The sequence below is a fragment of the Schistocerca cancellata genome, chromosome 3 (genome assembly GCF_023864275.1).
Source record: "Schistocerca cancellata isolate TAMUIC-IGC-003103 chromosome 3, iqSchCanc2.1, whole genome shotgun sequence".
NCBI lineage: Eukaryota > Metazoa > Arthropoda > Insecta > Orthoptera > Acrididae > Schistocerca > Schistocerca cancellata.
Genome location: NC_064628.1, coordinates 656808976 through 656827901, shown reverse-complemented (window position 1 = coordinate 656827901; position 18926 = coordinate 656808976). Strand labels below are relative to the sequence as shown.

The window sequence follows — 18926 nt, the reverse complement described above, 5'->3', positions numbered from 1 at the left end:
TCACATTATCCTCACATTTACACAAGTCATAACCTTGTAGGTTTACTCACATGTCAACATATGGGGCTGAAGTACACATTACTCAATAGAAAGTGTGTGTACTGCATGTGAGAGTTTGTAAACACATTATATGACATTGCATAGACATGGGTAGACATGGCACAGTTGGTAACAGTGGAGGAAGACAGTCGTGGAGTAACTCCTCTGCAGGAGAACCATTCACAGCAATATGCAGCAAGAGAACTTAGTGTAAGTCAAATTGCAATATCTAAGTTGTCGAAATGATACAATGAAAGACATCTTGTCGCTAGACAGCAAGGTTGGGGTCACAGAATGAAAACAACAGCTGTTGAGGATTAATATCTTGGAATTACTACATCTAGGAATCACACAAAAACAGCATGTGAACAACAAGAAGACTTTTGCCACAGTTCTGTGATGAAACTAGAATGGACTTATTGGATTGGTGCATTAAGTTTGTAGTGTATTGGTTTTACATTTTGGTTTTCCAGTTGCTACGGGTTTATTTATCGATTGTCAGTTTTTGTTGTTACTTGAATTTACATATTGTCACTTGGAGATATGGGCAGAGCTGTGGACACTAGAAAACGTAGTGCCAAGTGGAGAAATTGGAACATTTCTGGCGTATTCTTCTGTTTTGAGTTTAACGGAGGTTGGTTGGTTGGATTAAAAGAGGGGGGAAGGGACCAACTATGAGGTCATCAGTCCCTTATTCCGAATAAAACAATGCCACAAGTGTGAGAATAAAACAAACAAGACTGCCAACACAAAACGGAATGAAAGGAAAAATCACAAGAGCAATGAAGTGCAACAAACATGTAAATGGACAAAAGGGGAACAAGAAAACCACATAAATGCAAGAAATGGGATGAAGAGAGTAACACAACAAAGCAGATAACCATGGCTGGCTGCCCATGAGAATAAAAAGGAGAAGCCAGCCACTCTGCAACATATTAAAACCTCCACCCCAAAAAAACACTAGGGTGGAGGACACAGAGGGGCAAAGGACATGCGCTAAAACTTAGATCAAATGATAAAACCCATCCTCACGAATAAAACGTAATACTAAATTAGCCAATGAGGCGTTGCCAGATAAAATTAGCGGCAACGAATCCGGTAACCCAAGATTTTGTCGCTGGGCAATCAAAGTGGGACACTGCACCAGAAGATGAGCCACTGTCAACCGGGCGCCGCACCGACACTGAGGCGGGTCTTCATGGTGCAGGAGGTAACCACGGGTTGCCCAGCATGGCCAACGCGGAGCCAACAGAGGACAACTGATTCCCTGCGAGGGCCCCGCATGGAAGACTTCCACACATTCGTAATCTCCTTAATGACACACAGTTTGTTGTGCATACTGTTACGCCATTTTGTCTCCCAAAGCCGAAAAACCCTACGGCGTAAGTCAGAACGCAGGTCAGGTTCAGTTTCAACATAGCCTGTTTGGCCAGCCTGTCGGCAAGTTCATTGTCTGGGATTCCAACGTGACCTGGGGTCCAGAGAAACACCACTGAACGACTGGACCGTTCCAGGGCATAGATGGACTCCTAGATGCTCCCTACCAAAGGATGACAACAGTAGCATTGGTCAATAGCTTGTAGGCTACTCAAGGAGTCACTAAACAGGAGAAATGACTCACCTGGGCATGAGCGGATGTGCTCAAGAGCACGAAATATGGCCGCCAGCTCTGAAGCGAATGTGACCATCGGCTATCGACCCATCAGTGTAAACCACTTCATGGCCCCGGTACATGTCGAGAATCTAGAGGAAGTGACAGCGAAGAGTCCCAGGGTTTAACTGAGTCCTTAGGGCCATGTGAAAGGTCCAGGCGAAGCCATGGAAAGGTGTAAACCACGGAGGTGTCCGTAATGGACCTCAAGTATAGGTGGTACAGGGAAGGACTCCAGTTCAGACAGAAGGGATCCCACACGAACCGCAATCGTTAGCCCTGACTTGAGCCGCCGATGTGGGAGATGGATTGCTGCGGGTGGGAAAAGGAGACTGTAATACGGATGCGCAGGAGAACTATGAACATGTGCAATGTAACTGGCCAGCAGTTGTGCATACCTAACTCCAGCCTCCAACAGGACACTGGTCACCGGACTCGTTCTAAAACAACCTGTCGCTACGCGAACGCCACAGTGGTGCACTGGCTCAAGTAAACGCAATGCCAAGGGACGCCACCAAACCGTAAACCACACTCCCATAGTCAAGGCAGGTTTGAACAAGGGCTCTGTAGAACTGCAGTAGCGTAGAGCGATCTGCACCCCAGTTGGTGTTGCTCAGGCAGCAGAGGACATTGAGGTGCTGCCAGCATTTCTGCTTAAGTTGACGAAGGTGAGTTAGCCAAGTCAATCGGACAGCAAAAACCAGTCCTAAGAATGTATATGCCTCCACTACAGTGAGTGAATCGTCAGTAAGGTAAAGTTCTGGTTCCAGATGAATGGTATGACGCCGACAGAAGTGCATGACACACGAATTCGCAGCTGAAAACTGGAAGCTGTGGGCTAGAACCCATGACTCGCCATGTGAATGGCTCCCTGTGGGCACCGCTCAGCAACACCAGTAAGAAATGCAGAAGTCATCTGCACACAGAGTAGGTGAGACGGACGGCCCTACAGCTGCTGCTAGACCATTAATGGCCACTAAAAATAGAGAGACACTCAATACAGAGCCATGCGGGCCTCCATTCTCCTGGATATGGATGGAACTACGGGAGGCACCAACTTGGACATGGAAAGTACGAAGCAACAGGAAATTTTGGATAAAAATCGGGAGCAGGCCTCGGAGACCCCACTCACATAATGTGGCAAGGGTATGATGTCGCCAGGTGGTGTCATATGCTTTTCGTAAATAAAAAAAAAAGGCAACCAGGTGCTGGCATCTGGAAAAGGCTGTGCGGATGGCAGAATCGAGGAACACAAGATTATCAGTGGTGAAGCAACCCTGGCGGAAGCCGCCCCGACATGGAGCCAGTAGGCCACGTGACTGCATGACCCAACATAACCGCTGACACACCATATGTTACAGCAGCTTACAAAGAACGTTGGTGAGGCTGATGGGCTGATAGCTATCCACATCAAGCAGGTCTTTACCGGGTTTAAGCACTGGAATGATGGTGCTCTGCTGCCATTGCGATGGAAAGACGCCATGGCACCAGATCAGTGGAAGACGATGAGGAGATGGGCTTGTAGTCAGATGAGAAATGTTTAATCATCTGACTGTGCATCCGATATGGCCCAGGATCCATGTTGGGGCAATGTTGCAGGGCACTGAGGAGCTCCCACTCTGTAAATGGGGCATTATAGGATTCACTGTGGCGTGTAGTGAACGAAATCACTTTCCCCTCCAGCCGCCATTTGAGAGTGTGAAAGGCTGATGGGTAATTCTCCAAAGCAGAGGCTCGAGCATAGTACTCAGCAAAGTGCTCGGCAATCGAAGTTGGTGAACCCGGGCTGTTTAAAGGCTATGAGTGCACCCCAGGGAAGTGTGCCGCATATGCTGCTGTAGAGCTCGTCGACGCTCCTTAATTGCTTCAGCGACTTCCGGTGACCATCAAGCAACTGCCTTTCACTGGGGGCACCCAAAAGAGCGAGGGATTGCAGTTTCTGCCACAGAAAGGCTTGTTGCAGTCACCTGCTCAACCATCACACCTATGTTCCCGTATGGAGGACACTAAACGGTGACAGCAGTGGAGAAAGTTTCCCAGTCCGTCTTGTTTAAAGACCATCTGAGCAAGCGTCCATGGGCCTGACACTGGGGCAGTGACAGGAAGATGGGCAAGTGGTCACTACCACACAGGCCATCATGTGCTCTCCAGCGGACATACGGGATAACGCCAGGACTGCAAACAGAGATATCAACGGTCAAATATGTGCCACGTGCCACGTGCCACACTGAAATGTGGGGGGGGGGGGGGGGGGGGGGGGGCACCTGTATTTAAGAGGCAGAGTTCGAGTTGTGACAGTAAAGTTTCAACATCTGTGCCTCAGCCAGTAAGAACGGTGCCACCCCACAAGGGGTTATGAGCGTTAAAATCTCCCAAAAATAGTAAAAGTTTATGGAGTTGATCAATCAGTGGAGCCAATGCGGTCAGGGGTACTGCACCATCTGGAAGAAGATATACATTGCAGACAGTTATTTCCTGCATTGTCCTTATCCTGACAGCCACAGCTTCAAGAGGGGTTTGAAGGGGCACAGGTTCACTGCATACTGAGTTCAGGACATAAACGCAAACCCCACCTGTCACTCTATTATGGTCGCTACGGTTCCTGTAATATCCCTTACAGTCGTGGAGGGCAGGGTTCCTGGGGGGCAATGCAGAAATCAGGTGTCAAGCTTCGTATCTCAGGTAGGCGGTGGGAAAACTGCTGCAATTCCACTGCAGGATGATGTGATCGTGAGGCTGGGAAGGCATGGAACATTCAATGGGGCAGTTTACACCTCAGGGTCACCTGCTGCCACTGATTTATTTCCTGAGCAGTCTGTATCCATGATGTCTGAGGATCTGGCGAGATCTAGGTTCTCAGCAGACACCACAATACCTCATACTCTGAAGTAAAGCTTGTATGTAGCGGTGGTGTAGGTGCCACTGCCAAGAGGGCTTGACCGATTCAGTCTCCGGGACTGAAGATGATCTTGAAGCCCTACGACCAGCTACTTTTGGACACTTCAGCCAATGGCGGGAGTCATCTTTCTCACTATCAGAAACCTGGGGAGGCAGGGATGCAAGGGGGCCCCTTCCTAGTGAGAGGTGCCAAAGAAGACACGCTTCTCCGGCTGGGAAGTGGGGACTGGTGTCGCCGATGGTTGGGGGAGCAGTGCAGGGAGGGAAAGGTCCCCACCATCAAGGGGGCAGGTGTAGTCTTCCAGCTCGGAGAGCCAACCGGAATTCGCGGAACGGATGGGCCTACAATTGTTCTCTTAGTGGCGGCGTAAAAGGAGGTCATAGCCACATGATGTAGACGCTCAAATTTCCTCTTACCCTCAGTGTAGGTCAGTCATTCCAGGGTCTTGTGTTCCATGATTTGCCTTTCACACTGTAAAATCCTACAGTCTGGCAAGCGAGGGGAATGATGCTCTCCACAGCTGACACAGATGAGAGGCGGGGCACATGGAGTTTTGGGATGTTATGGATGTCTAAAATCTCAACATGTGATGCTGGAAGCACAGCAGGAAGACATGAGGCCGAACTTCCAGCACAAGGCACCACATAAGGGGAGGGATATATGGCTTTACATCACAGCGGTAGACCATCACCTTGACGTTCTCGGGCAATGTGTCACCCTCGAAGGCCAAGATGAAGACACTGGTAACAACCTGATTATTCCTCGGACTCTGATGGACACACCGTACAAAATGAACGCCTCGTCACTAAGTTGGCGCACAGCTCATCGCCAGACTGCAAAAGAAGGTCCCTGTGGATTATAATACCCTGGACCATATTTAAGCCCTTATGGGGTGTGATGGTAACAGAAACATCCCCCAGCTTGCCTCAAGTGAGTAATGCCCAAAACTGGGTAGAGGCTGCTGTTTTTATCAAGACTGACCCTGACCACATTTTGGACAAGACCTCCATCTCCCCAAACTTATCCTCTAAATGGTCTACAAAAAACTGTGACTTCATCGAAACAAAGGAGTCCCCATCAGTTCTCGTACATATAAGGCACCAGGAAGAATAAGGTTCGCTGTCATCCTTAGCCTGGCATTCCTCCCATGGTGTGGCCAGGGAGGGGAATGGTTTAGGTTCGTACTTCCTTGCATTGTACTGAGACTTAGAATGTTTAGAGACTGCTGGTGTTTGATCACCAGCAAGTGATGACATGGTACGCTTCATCGTGCATCATCTGCCCTGATGCCGCCCACTCTGACCAGGGGCCCTCCCCACGGGCGCCACTCAGCCACAGCAAAGGCCACCTGGCAGGATGGCCATTGCCAGGAGTCCCGATGCCCCTGGGTGACAGGCATCTACTCCTTGGCATACATGGGGAGTTAACGGCGCAGGCATCAGTAAAGTGACCCCTGTGTTGTCAGGGGGCTACAACCAACAGGGTGCATGGCGGCCCCACCACAACGGACTGGCTACCACGCTGCAAACAAGTCCATGGTCATCATCAGCACAGAAAGCAACAATGCATAGTGCATGGTGGAAAATGCACCCAGGAAGGTGTCCTCGCCCAAGAGGTGGAGAATGAGCGGGACCACAATGCGACGACAAAAAAGCGGGCAACAGATCTCAAGGCACGATGGACACAATACACCATGTAAGGCACCCTTCCTCCATTGGCTTGCTCTTCGGAAAAATTTTGAATAATGAAGGTCAAACCCTACAGGGGACCATCACATAAAGGCTGAAACGTGTGAGACTCCTATTAGTCGCCTCTTACGACAGGCAGGAATACCTCGGGGTTATTCTTACCCCTGGACCCGCAAGGCGGTTCAACAGAAGGGCACAGCAGCAGAAGCAGGCAGAAACATTTGCATCCTGTATGCTGATAACGCCACTGGTCAGAAAATGGCAAGAAACTAGTTTTCTCATTTTAAGGAGGATCATTTTGACATTAGTGACGGCACATTCAGGAAGACTTCTGGAGTTTGATGAAGATCATTTAAATTCATTAATCCGCAATGATCCATATCTGTGTACTGTAGAACTAACAAATGTGATGAAATGATGTCATTCCACCATGATGCAATATTTGCGTGCAATGGGTGAGATTCAGAAATTGAGTGTATTGGTATCGAATGCTCCAAGAGAAAATCACAAAAAATCAGTGGGTGGGCATACTTGCACCTCTGCTTGCTCATCATCACTTGGCTCCTGGAATGTCCTATTCTGTATCTTTACTGATGACTGATATCTTCATGCTCACATAAAGAAAAGAAAGGATCAGTTGAAGCCAAACAAAGTAGCAACTCCCTGTACAAAGACCTGCGTGTCTCCACAAAAGATAATGTTTCGCAGCTGACAGAAGAGCAACAGCGTGATTTACTACTAATTGCTTCCCCGACGTGTAAGCATCACTGCTGACATTTATTGTCAGCAACAGAGACGTCTTGCAGACGCAATCCAAGAACAACGATCTAGACTGCGTCAAGTGATGCTACTCCATGATAACGCCTGCCCAATTCTGCTAGACTGACAGAAAACACTATTCAGAAGTTAGGTTAGTAATTCATTCTGCACCCACCTTATACAACTGATCGTGCGCCCTCAGATTTTCACCTTTTCCGCTCTCTCTATCAAACAACCTTCAAGGATCTCCCTTTCCAGATAAAAATGTGCTCTAAACATGGCTCGACAAGTTGTTCATCTCAAAACCAAGAGATTTCTACAGTTGTAAAATCAAAAAGTTACCCAGCATTGGCGGACTGTTGTAAATAGTGAAGGAGAATATATTACTGATAACTAAAGTATCTGTAATGCGTATCTGTTGCGCTTATTAAACTTATGGAAAAATGCTATGAACTTATGCATCAACCAAATACATGGAAATTATGGTCATGTTTGGGTATGGAGAACTTGTGGGGAACGTAACATGGAAGCTACACTGTTCACAACAGACTCTTCTGGAGGAGGCAGTATTATGCTGGGGGAAAAATTACAGCAGACACTAGAACCCAGCTGGTTGTGGTCCACAGGAGTAGTAACAGAGGCCTACGGGGAGGGAGAGGCACATCAACCCAAAGCTTGATCCTCAAGTATGGCCTTTAGCACAAGATCTTGGGAAAAAATTTCTTCTGATGCACAATAACACTAATACCTGCATTGCTCCACTACAAAATTTTCTTCAGCGACACAATATCAATTCAATAATCAAAGCAAATGTATACTTGGTGCATTTCACAGTCAACAATTAAGATGACAGCATTATCCTAAGTAGACCACCGAGAAATAAATGTCTAGACAGAAATTAATGTGGACATTATGTCAGCAGTTCATCAAGTGAGGAGTCTTGTAAATCTGTCTCTATCAAGTGATACTTCAGTATTTAGATACAGTTGTAAATACTCAGAACATTCCTATGGAAATGGATAGTAAAAAGTTAAGTAAATCTTCAGATCTATATTGTAACAAAATGAACTAACGCGTGGGTAGTTCAATAAGTAGTGCCCCACATTTTTTTTCTCAGAACATACAGGGTATACATAAAGTCCGAGAACACTTTCAATTGTTTATTGCACAAGAACCAAACATTGCACAGACATCATACATCATATGTCATTTTGAAGAGAAACGGTGAAAGTTTGCCCCCCCCCCCCACCACAGCATAGTTTGATAATTTGCCTATAGTCAGTGCTATTCGCAAACATGACGAGTTTAGGTGCAGAGCGAGCTGTGTGTTGGAGTTCGACACGTGATGGAGGAAGATTAAGATTTAACATCTAATCAACATTTGCATCATTAGAGACAAAGCACATGCTGGGAATGTTTCAAGTATGGGGAAGAAAATCCAGCCATGACCTTCTAAAGGAACCGTCCTGGCAATTGCCTGGAGCGATTTAGGTAAATCATAGAAAACCAAATTCTAAATGGCTGGACACAGATTTAAGGCAACATCCTCTCAAATTCGAGTCTGGCAGGCCAACCACTGCAACACCTCATTCAGTCATAGATACACGAGTCATGTGGGAATGAATATTGTCCTCTTGAAAGATGATGCAAGTAAGCTGTCTCATGAGAACATTATGAAAGTTGCTACTCAACGCACATGACCACAGTCTCTGGCTGCCCAGGTCTGGCCTCAGCTGCTGCAGACTGTGGTCATGTGTGGTTGAGTTGCGTTTGCATGCATGCATATGTGTGTGTGTGTGTGTGTGTGTGTGTGTGTGTGTGTGTGTGTGTGTGCGCGCGCGCGTATGTTGTCTAATTCTGATAAAGACCTTTTTGGCCAGAAGTTTCCTTGTTTCAGTCTTTTTGTTGTGCCATCTGCGACTCAGCTTCTCTTCTATATGGATACTAACAACTATCCTTTCACAATATTGTCATTCTTCATCCTGGATTTTCCACACCTCTTGAGAAGCAGCACATGTGGACAGACGATGTGTGTGACATGCTACTGTGTGGTCACTGAACAACTCCCATAGGGTGACCTGAAATAGTACATGGTGGCTCCCCACACAATGACACTAGGAATAACACCAGCATCAATCTATCCATTATGGTGCCCTATAAACAGCAAAAGCCAGATTTGTGGTAGTGGTGGGGTCCTGTAGGCAGTTGCATGCCGAGTGCTGGAGGTCGTTCAAACCAAAACCCACACTCTCACTTTTCTGGAGCTGCAGGCAGGCACTGTAGGGGAAATGCTGAGTGCTAGAGGGTAAGTGCTGTTCTAAACCAAAGTTTTTTTTTTTTTTGGTAAATATTGAGCGGGGACCCTCCATGCCCACACTTACATGGTGATGATTCAAAAAGATCTGTCTCCCCTATTTTGGTTAGTATCTGAAAAGAATACCACCAAAAATGTAGCGATTTATTTTTGCCTGGCTTGTTAACCATTTGTAACTTTCAGGGAACTGTCATGAGTGGCGACCTTTGAGTAAAACCTACACATTTCTCTTGCTGCCATGTTAAAGTCTTCTTTTTTTGCTAAAACACAGCAGAGTTTACAAGTCTCACCTCACTAACATGTGCAGACACAATAGCGAGAAAATTCTGAAACAGTGGTTTATTAACTTTTACTAAGTGAGGAACTGTGGAAAAGCCAAGTCAGTGTGTTAAGAAAAAGCACATCCTCGGTACAAAACAAATCTGTAATGTCTTCACTTATGTTGTTCCAGAACCCATATCATTTCTCGTTTCACCAGCTATCAATGGCCCTTAAAAATAGCATTCTTTCACTGAAACAGTCTCTAATTACTGGAATAACATGGAAAATAATGAAGTTTTGCGCAATAAACATATGGCAAAATATTCTCCTCTTTACATGCTATCATTTACCAAAATCTCATTTTGATACTCTAATCATTCATGCAATACGAGGAATGTTGTCGATATTTCACTCTGGCTTTATCGCTGGCACGGAGCGACCGCAAGTAGGTGTGCCACATCAGATCAGTTTTCTCGAGAGGTAGAGACTTCCATCGAAGTTTTTAATTCAATATGTTAGCTAAATTTCATATGCAGCAAAATCATAGCATTGTTTTTCATTGTAAGCTTTTGTGAATTTCACACAGTGTCTTACTTCCATGTAAATATCACAATAACTATGATCAATACCAAAATGATGGGCACATCACAATAAACCTGCCAGATAAAGCTAAAAGTAACGCAATAATGAGATTTTTTACTGAATAATTACTGTAAAACCGTTTTGAGAAAGACTGCAGGGCATGCACCTCAAGTCTGTCATCGCCAACCGGTCAAAAGGTTGCAGACAGTGTTGGCTTCGTAGCAGGCAGTGTTGGCTTCCCCTTCCGAACAAATGAACGGACTCGCCCAGCGCTTTGGGCGAAAAGTGGTCAATGCGCATCACCCGCCATATCCTGCGCGGACTCTAACAAATGCATTTCACCAGCCCCCCCCCCCTCCCCACCACCACCACCACCACCACCACCACCACCACCACCACCAAAAAAGAAGCGGGTGGGGGAAGAATCCACGAATCCATGTACCCCTTCTATCTGTGTCCAGTGCACGAGAGGGTACCAAAAACAAACCGGAATAACACTGCCGTGGGCAGAATTTGTGTAGAATGCACTTCTGCTGCTAGGCGTATATAGCACAACTCATTGCCAGTTCAGTGCTGCCTGTGTTGTCAATGTGGCTCATCAATGTGGTTTGCTGATGTGGCTTGTTCTGTTCCCCTGCAGTGACTGTTTTTGCTAGCACTGTTTTGTTCTTGTTTCGTTTTTTAAGATGGCAAGTTTAAGTGAACAACGTGCAGCTGTGAAATTTTGTTTTCAACTAATTAAAAATGCTGCTGAAACTGTTTTAATGTTGAAAACAACTTACCAAGATGACACTATGGGAGAGCCTCATGTGTATGAGTGGTTTGCTCGATTTAAAAATGGCGACATGTCACTTCATGGCAAATCTCGTTCTCGACATCTATCAACTATCCAAATGGACGAAAATATTGAAAAAATTCGAAAGCTTGTGCTCACAGACTGACAACAGGACACCTGACCTGGCTCCATGCGACTTTTTTTTATTTCCATGCGTGAAACGGGGAATAGAAGAACACCAATTTGACTACTCTGAAGAAGCCAACAAAAAAATACGAGGGAAGAGCTGTCATCCATTTCCAAAGATGACCACAAAAAAAAAAAAATTTTGAAAAGTGAAAGCACCAGTGGGATAAATGTATTAGTTGTAATGGAGAGTATTTTGAAGGGGATTATGTTGTTTCATAAACAATTTGAAAACACACTGCTTTTAAAAAATAATTTGTTTTTTGAGTACCCCTCGTATATTGCATGGTCAAATGTGACATCATTTTTCAAAATGATTGCGCATTGTGTAACTGAAGTGGAATCTGGGAAAGCAGCCCGATATTTACTTAAGTGGATGTGAAAAGTCTCCTAAAAACCACATCCGGGATGGCCAGTGCACTGGCCTTGTCATTAAACTGCAAGGCAGATTCAATCCAAGACCAGCATTTCAAAATTCTCGGCTAAGGGATAGTACCAGCATCTCTCTCCAAAACGCTGGCAGAATGTGCCCTCTCTTTTCAGTGGTACCATACTCGCTGATGATCAGGCTAGTACAGAACAAATGTTATCGCTGACAATGATGCAAAATCTCCCTCAACAGTCCATGCTCCCCCAGCACAGCACCACTCCAAAGGTGTTAAGGGCAGACTTCTCATTGAGAAGGGAACAGGCACCTAAGTGTGAAGGCCAGGTCTGGAATAAAGTACTCGAAATGCAAGATGCTGTTATGTCTATACGACAAAAAGAGATGTTCTCAGCAGCACTGTAACAAATGTCTCCAATTCAAAGTCTTGTGTGTACTGGATCATAAATGCTAAATACATATTTATTACTCATATACAACAGTATCTCCTGCAATTAAAAGAATTATATTGTGTTATTAATAGTATCTGAAAATCAAATGTAATTTGAGTTGGGTCAGGGACTAGAGGGGTGTCTTATATGGACACACACATAAATATTCTCTCTCTCTCTCTCTCTCATTCTTCAATAACACCCAATGTCATTAAATGAATAAAATCTCCTCAGTATTCAAGTAGCATTATCTCAAATAAAATTCACAGTGTTTTGACTGCTGTCAGTGCCAATGACATCAGCATTAAATCTACTGATTGCAGCCAAAATGACTACAAAGATATCATTAAATAAAACTGAATGTCGCCAAAAAGAATATCTTCAAATCAATTTTAACATCAAATGGGAACAGCAACTCTAATAATTCAGACTTATGTGCAACAACAAGTTCATAAATACCGTAACAATATTACCTCATCACTTATTTCCCTTAGAATACTTGGTTTTAATTCTTGATGTTTGAAAAGTGTTCCTATAACAACACACGACTCCTCTTCATCTGGTTTCAACTGGAACAGTTTACGTATTGGTACACTGTCTCCTAAAAAAAAAGAAAAATCAATATAGTGTTTAAACTAGGGCTCAAAAATCATGTTCAATGAATATACAAGACAACACTCCACCCAGTCTCTCTCTCTCTCTCTCTCTCTCTCTCTCTCTCTCTCTCTCTCTCTCTCTCTCTCTCTCTCTCCCCCCCCCCCCCCCAAAAAAAAAATTCAATATTTCAACAATGGTTAAACCCACTGTAACAGTATATGCAGTGCAACGCAGCCCTGGCAGCACCTTGACAGCAACTATCACTAGATTTATTATGATTCCTGTGTATCTGTGCACTTAGATAAGGTAATAATATTCACAAAATGTAGAGAAAGAAACAGATGCAAAAGAAAGCTACAATGATAATATTTTCGATTGAGTGAATTCTCCATGTAATTCATCGTAAGATCACATATTGCGTTGTCTATGTCTTTAAATGGCTTTTGGGCTTCACCCATTCAGCAACATTCATTAACAAAAAAACCAACTATCTGTTTAGTCCATTTAAACTGAACTTCTAAGTAAATTAACATATTTACTATATTATGATGTACAAAAATCTGTCCTCCTATATTCTTATTTGGACCCTCTGTTATAAAATCATATAGGAGCTTAAACACTTTTGTACCTTCAATTGCTTAATGGGTTTTAATGTTTGTTGGCAATGGAATTCCAGAGCTCATCAGATGCTGTAATAGTTTTGTAGTTTCTTGAAAGCCGTGGCAGCTGAAGAAAATATGATTAATGTCTCCCCACTGCTGCATTCACATGAAGAAGATGTGACTATGTTGACGTGGTAGACATGTTGCCGGAATCTCCTGTGATTGCAGCAAAGTTGTGTCATTGTCAACATAAAGTTTCTGTTCTATCTGCAATTTTTGTACCAAGGATGTGATGGGAGATTAGGCACCACTGTGGCATAGTGTCTCTCTTTCATTTCACATTACTGTTGGAGATTTTCATTCCATCGGGCCCTGATTATAGTCCTTATGGTATGAAGAATTATCATCAGATGGCACTTTGTTGTATTTCATTCAGAAAGTGTACACGCCTTCCTTGACCAGAGTATCTACTTTTTCCATTTCCCTTTATTCCGCTATGCTCTTTCACCCATCACATTTTTGTCATCTCACTTACACAGAAAATCTGCTGCACTGCTTCTATATACTAGATAATTTTTGGTAGTGTTGACATCGTGTAGCATTTTAACAGAACTGATGCTTAAAATGAGTCTGATAAAATTATGATTTCTTCTTGCACTTCTTTTATGTAGCTATAACCCTCTAAACTCGCTATGAGTTCTACAGTGAGTATGGACACAAATTCATGGAGCTTGAATTTGCCTCCTTATGAATGCACTTCCAGCCCCATCTTTTTGTTTAGACCCATATATGTATATCTGTCTTAACAATGGCCATGCTGCTAAGTTGTCAGTTAAAATTTTCTCAATTGATGAACCTTGGCTGAATGGAATGCGGGTCTTGATATTCAACTTCATTGAGGTATTAGCATAGGGCACGCTGAAGCAGATTCTATTTTGGGAAGTAACAACGTATTCCTGGGAAGATGAAGCATCAAAGTAAAATTCTGCTGAAGGTGGTAGTTTCTTCTTAATCAAATACCTTCCTGCATAACACTTTGTAATGTGATATATAATCCTTGTTAACAAATTGTCAATTAAGAAGTGAAAACATTTCTTTGCCTGGTGTATTTCCCACTTAGTTTTAATAGCATTTCATTTACGTCCACCAGCAAAGCATTAGTTGGAGTCAATCTGAATGCTCCAATACAGACTCTGACAGCTTTATACTGGCACTGATGAGTTTCTCTAGTCTCTTTTGGTTTGCTGAACATTTACAGATGCACCTTTACTCCATGTAAGTTCATATCAGTGTGTAATGTACGTTAATGCAGATTCTCGGGTCTGCTAACCAACAAATGCCTGTCACAGCACAAACGGTATTTAAGGCACCTTCACATTTTTTAATTGTATGGTTATTGTGACCTGATCATGTTAGCTTATGATCAATGGAAAACCGTATGTACTTGACCCCTCTTTTGGCTGTGAATATAAAGGGTCCTAATCTTGTACTTCTTGTTTCGTTAAGCCTACGTGTCGTACTCGTGCACAGCTGGTTTATGAGGTGATATGTTGAGGCAATTGTCATTCAGCCATTCACTGAACACTATCACAGCATTATCCATCTGCTTCTCCCTCAATAAAACTATTGCTACGAGTATATATACATAAATCATCTGCACACTGCAGTACTTGTACTCTTGGCTGAAAAACTGAATGTAGACATGACCTAAATAGATTTAACAACAATGGTGACAATACCGAGCCTTGTGATAACCCTTTACTTGTTCTCATTGTTTCTTGTAAGTATCAGACTTCTATCAGACAATAATCAGTGTAGCTTGATAATGAATGACTGCAGATGTCACAATTCTTCAACTTATGTATCAATAGGGTCATAAGAATGCTATCATAGGCATTTGTGATATTTGTATACAGTGCTAGCAATTACTCATTGTCGCTGAATGCGAGCTGTTTATCAGTGACAAATGATAACAGCATTTTAGTTGCGCCATTAACATTTCTAAAACCTGTTTGTCCAGGGGCAGTGCTCATCAATTCTCAATCCACCATCCTAATTTGTATTTAATCATCAATTCCAATGTCTTATAAACAAAACCAGGAAGAGTGATGGGCCTGTGTAATGAAGTACACTTAGGCACCTTTGCCGCTTTATATCCTGATATGACCTGAGCAGTCTTCATTTCTGGTATACAGAATTGGTTGGTTCGTATTTTATTTAACATGTTCAACAAATGAATTTGTCCACTCTCTAGCATGTGTTGAAGCATTGAATAATAAATGCTATGCAGTCTTGTAGATGTACTCTTGCTGTGCACTGTTGCTCAAGTCAATTCCGATAGGGAAAAATTCCACGAGCTCATTTTTTCTGTTCCACAGCTTCTGGGGTCGAGTTGCGTATGGAGTGGAAGGACCCGCTGAGACATAAACCTGACTACCATAATCTAGTCTGGACAAAACCAGAGCATGGTAAAGATGGAGACAAGCCGCACAGTCTGCAACCCTCAATGTGTGGGCCAGGAGGTGCAGAGCTTTAAGTTTTTGCAGGTACATAGTCTTCTGGTGCGAACATGGGGCAGCCACATCATCTTTTTATCAAAACTAAGGCCCAAGAAACTGGACTGTGCTACAATATCTAGGTGCTGGTCACCTAAACAAACTCATGGATCGGGTCCATGGCAAAACTACATAATCCATGTTTAGGAGGGAGAAAACTGGAACCCGTGGGAGAGGGCCCATGCAATGGAAGAGAGCCCATGCAGAGGCCTGTCGTATGGCGTCTTGGAGCCAGCACTCAGCAGATGCTATCACGCAAGAGCTGCACCAGACGCAAAAATCATTGACAAACAATGCTGGGGTAACCAGAGGCCCAACAGACTGTACAGCTTAACAAAGAACCCCGTGAGATACTATTCTCCTGAATCTGAGGGGTGCTAAATGAAGTGCCAAATCGAAAATGGAAGAACCGGTAGGATAAAAACTCGCAGATAAAAATCAAAAGGGAGTCGCAAAAAAACAGGCATGGAGTGTAACTAAAATGTAATGGCGGCAAATCGTGTCATATGCCTTATGTAGGTTAAAGAAGACCACGACAAGGTGCCGGTGGTGAGTAAAAGCCAATCAGATTGCTGTTTACAATCTGAGTATATGGTCAGTTGGAAATCATCCTTCCTGAAAGCAACACTGACATGAGAATAATAGGCCATGAGATTCGAGCACCCAACATAATCGGACACTAACCATCCTGTCAAGCAGTTTATGAAGTACATTGGTCAGCCTGATCAGGTGGTAGCTGTCAAGAGACATCGGGATCTTCCAAGGCTTAAGGATGGGGATAACTAAATGTCTCACCATTGTGAGGAGAAGGCACTCATGAGCCGAATGCAGTTAAGACCCTAAGTAGATTTTGCCTCTGGGTAATGTCCAAGTGTTGGATCGTCTGGTTGTGGATGGAATCCAGGCCTGGGGCTGCGTCATGTGAAAAGGTAAGAGCCTGGAAGTATTCCCATTCAGTGAAGGGTTCATTACAGGGTTCAGCTCGGTGGGGGTTGAAACAGGGAGCGGTCTGTTCAACTTATGTTTCGTTTCTGCCGGAGAAAGGTAGCAGGACAGGAAGAGGACATCGGTGCTTTCGCAAGGTGTGTCGCAAGGTGTACTGCAGGGACTGATGGACCAGTACACAGAGCACCCTGAAGGATAAGACCCTGGACAGTTGACTGTCGTTGGCGATCTAGAAGGCTATAGAGCTTGGACCAAACCTGTGATGAAGAGGCACACATCCCCAGGGAAGAAACGTAGTGCTCCCAGCATTTCTTTCAGTCTGCTTAATAAGGCAGCGAGCCTTAGTATGGGGAGGCTTGGGCTGGGCCGTGAAGGGTGTTGTTTAAATCACTGCAACGATTTTCAGCAGTCCTGGATAGCAACTGCTATGTCTTTGGTCCACTACGGTACCAGTCAACAACAAAGAGGACCTGTGGATAAGGGGATAGCAGTGTCAGCAGCAAGAAGTATCATGACAGAGACGCCCTGCACGACCACATCAATGCAATTCGATAGGTGTCTAAGTACACAGCAGACATATATAAAGACCAATTGGTCCTGCGGTATGCCCAACGTGGGGGCTGTCTGCCTGACAGCAGCAGGGGGATGACAGAATCACCAGAAAGTGGTCACTGTCACAAAGATCATCATGGTAACCAATGTAGGGAAGCCATGAGTGGAGGGGAGGAGATCACGAGGTCAATAGCAATAAATATGGCATGAGTGGCACTGAAGTGGGTAGAACAGTCATTGAGGAGAAAAAAATCAAAGCCTGTAATGAGTTGGTCAATTAGAATACCCCTACCCATCGAAGTGGCACTCCCCCATAGGGGGTCGTGTGCATTTGATGTCCCAGAGGAAGAGATGCGGGGGCGGGAGTTGCTGTACTAAGGTAGACAGTTCAATGTAAAGAAGTGGTCTACCTGGAGGGAGGTAGACATTGCAAACGGTAATTGCTGCAGTCGTTTGAACTCTAACCACTATTGCTTACAGGTTGGTACAAAGGGGGATCCAGCCACTAATGACATCCGTGCAAACCAAAGTGCAGACCCATCCAGAAACTACCCCGGAGCCAGCATGGTTCCGACAGCAGGCCTGACAACTATGAAACTTCGGAGAGTGGTCATCACGGAAGTGCATTTCTTGAAGAGCAAGGCAGAACACAGAATAAGAGGAAAGAAGGTGTTGTATTTCGGGTATGTGATGATTGTAACTGTTGAAATTCCATTGGATTGTCATGTGGCAAGAGTCCAGGTTAGACATAAAGAAGCCAAGGGGAGGTCACGTCACTGTATCAGTGGTCGTCACTGACAATGATGGGGTAACATTCGTAAATAAGATGTCAGATTCAGGATGCGAGGGGGGAGATGACATCTCCGGGGGCTCTAGGAGGTGGAGGAGGACATGACACAGATACAGTACAGGATTCTGCAAGATACAGAACTGAAAGAGAACAGACGACCTTGAAGCACATGGATGGTGGTTCAAAATGGCTCTGAGCACTATGGGACTTAACATCTGTGGTCATCAGTCCCCTAGAACTTAGAACTACTAAAACCTAACTAACCTAAGGACATCACACACATCCATGCCCAAGGCAGGATTCTAACCTGCGACCATAGCGGGCATGCGGTTCCAGACTGAAGCGCCTAGAACTGCACGGCCACACCGGCCAGCCACATGGATGGTGCATCTTGTGGTAGTAGGCGTCCGACCTGAGAGTTGCCGGGGGGGAGGGGGATGGGCCATCGCCAGCAGGTTCCAAAGAAAGGGGGAGGGGTGGGAGGAACTTCTTCGGCTGGGGAGGAGAGCAGAACCCAGAGGGGAGAGCATAGGAACTGCAGATGAGGGAGAGGGGAGAGGGCAAGACGGGGTTGGAATAAGGAAAAGGTAGAACAGGGAAAGAACATAACTGAGGTAAAAGTTGAAAAAAGTGACACTAGATGGAGTCAGTAACATTTCTGGCAAATCTCAGCATATGATAGCAAGCTAGGGGCTTGTACTCTTGAATCTTCTTTTCCCTCTAGTAAGCTGGGAAATCTGGTTAGTGAGAAGCACGGCGGTCATGACAATTGACATACACAGGTGGCTGAACACGGGGCTTCTCTCAAGGAGTAGGTGTTCACAGTCACCACACAGAGGGTCCACCATACAGCGGGAAGACATACACCCAAAAAGCACCGAAAACACCTCATGGGTGGTGGGATGTACAGCTTCA

The 18926-nt window shown here is 44.6% G+C and overlaps 1 protein-coding gene across 1 annotated transcript in view; it reads right to left on the bottom strand.

The window, feature by feature from the left end:
* The window catches only part of LOC126175615 (DNA polymerase delta subunit 2), a 114558-nt gene that overhangs the window by 61146 nt on the left and 34486 nt on the right, over nt 1-18926 (bottom strand). Inside the window, exon 2 of the mRNA XM_049922498.1 lies at nt 12444-12571. Coding sequence (XP_049778455.1) covers nt 12444-12571 — 128 coding nt within the window. The remainder of the gene's footprint in view (nt 1-12443; nt 12572-18926) is intronic.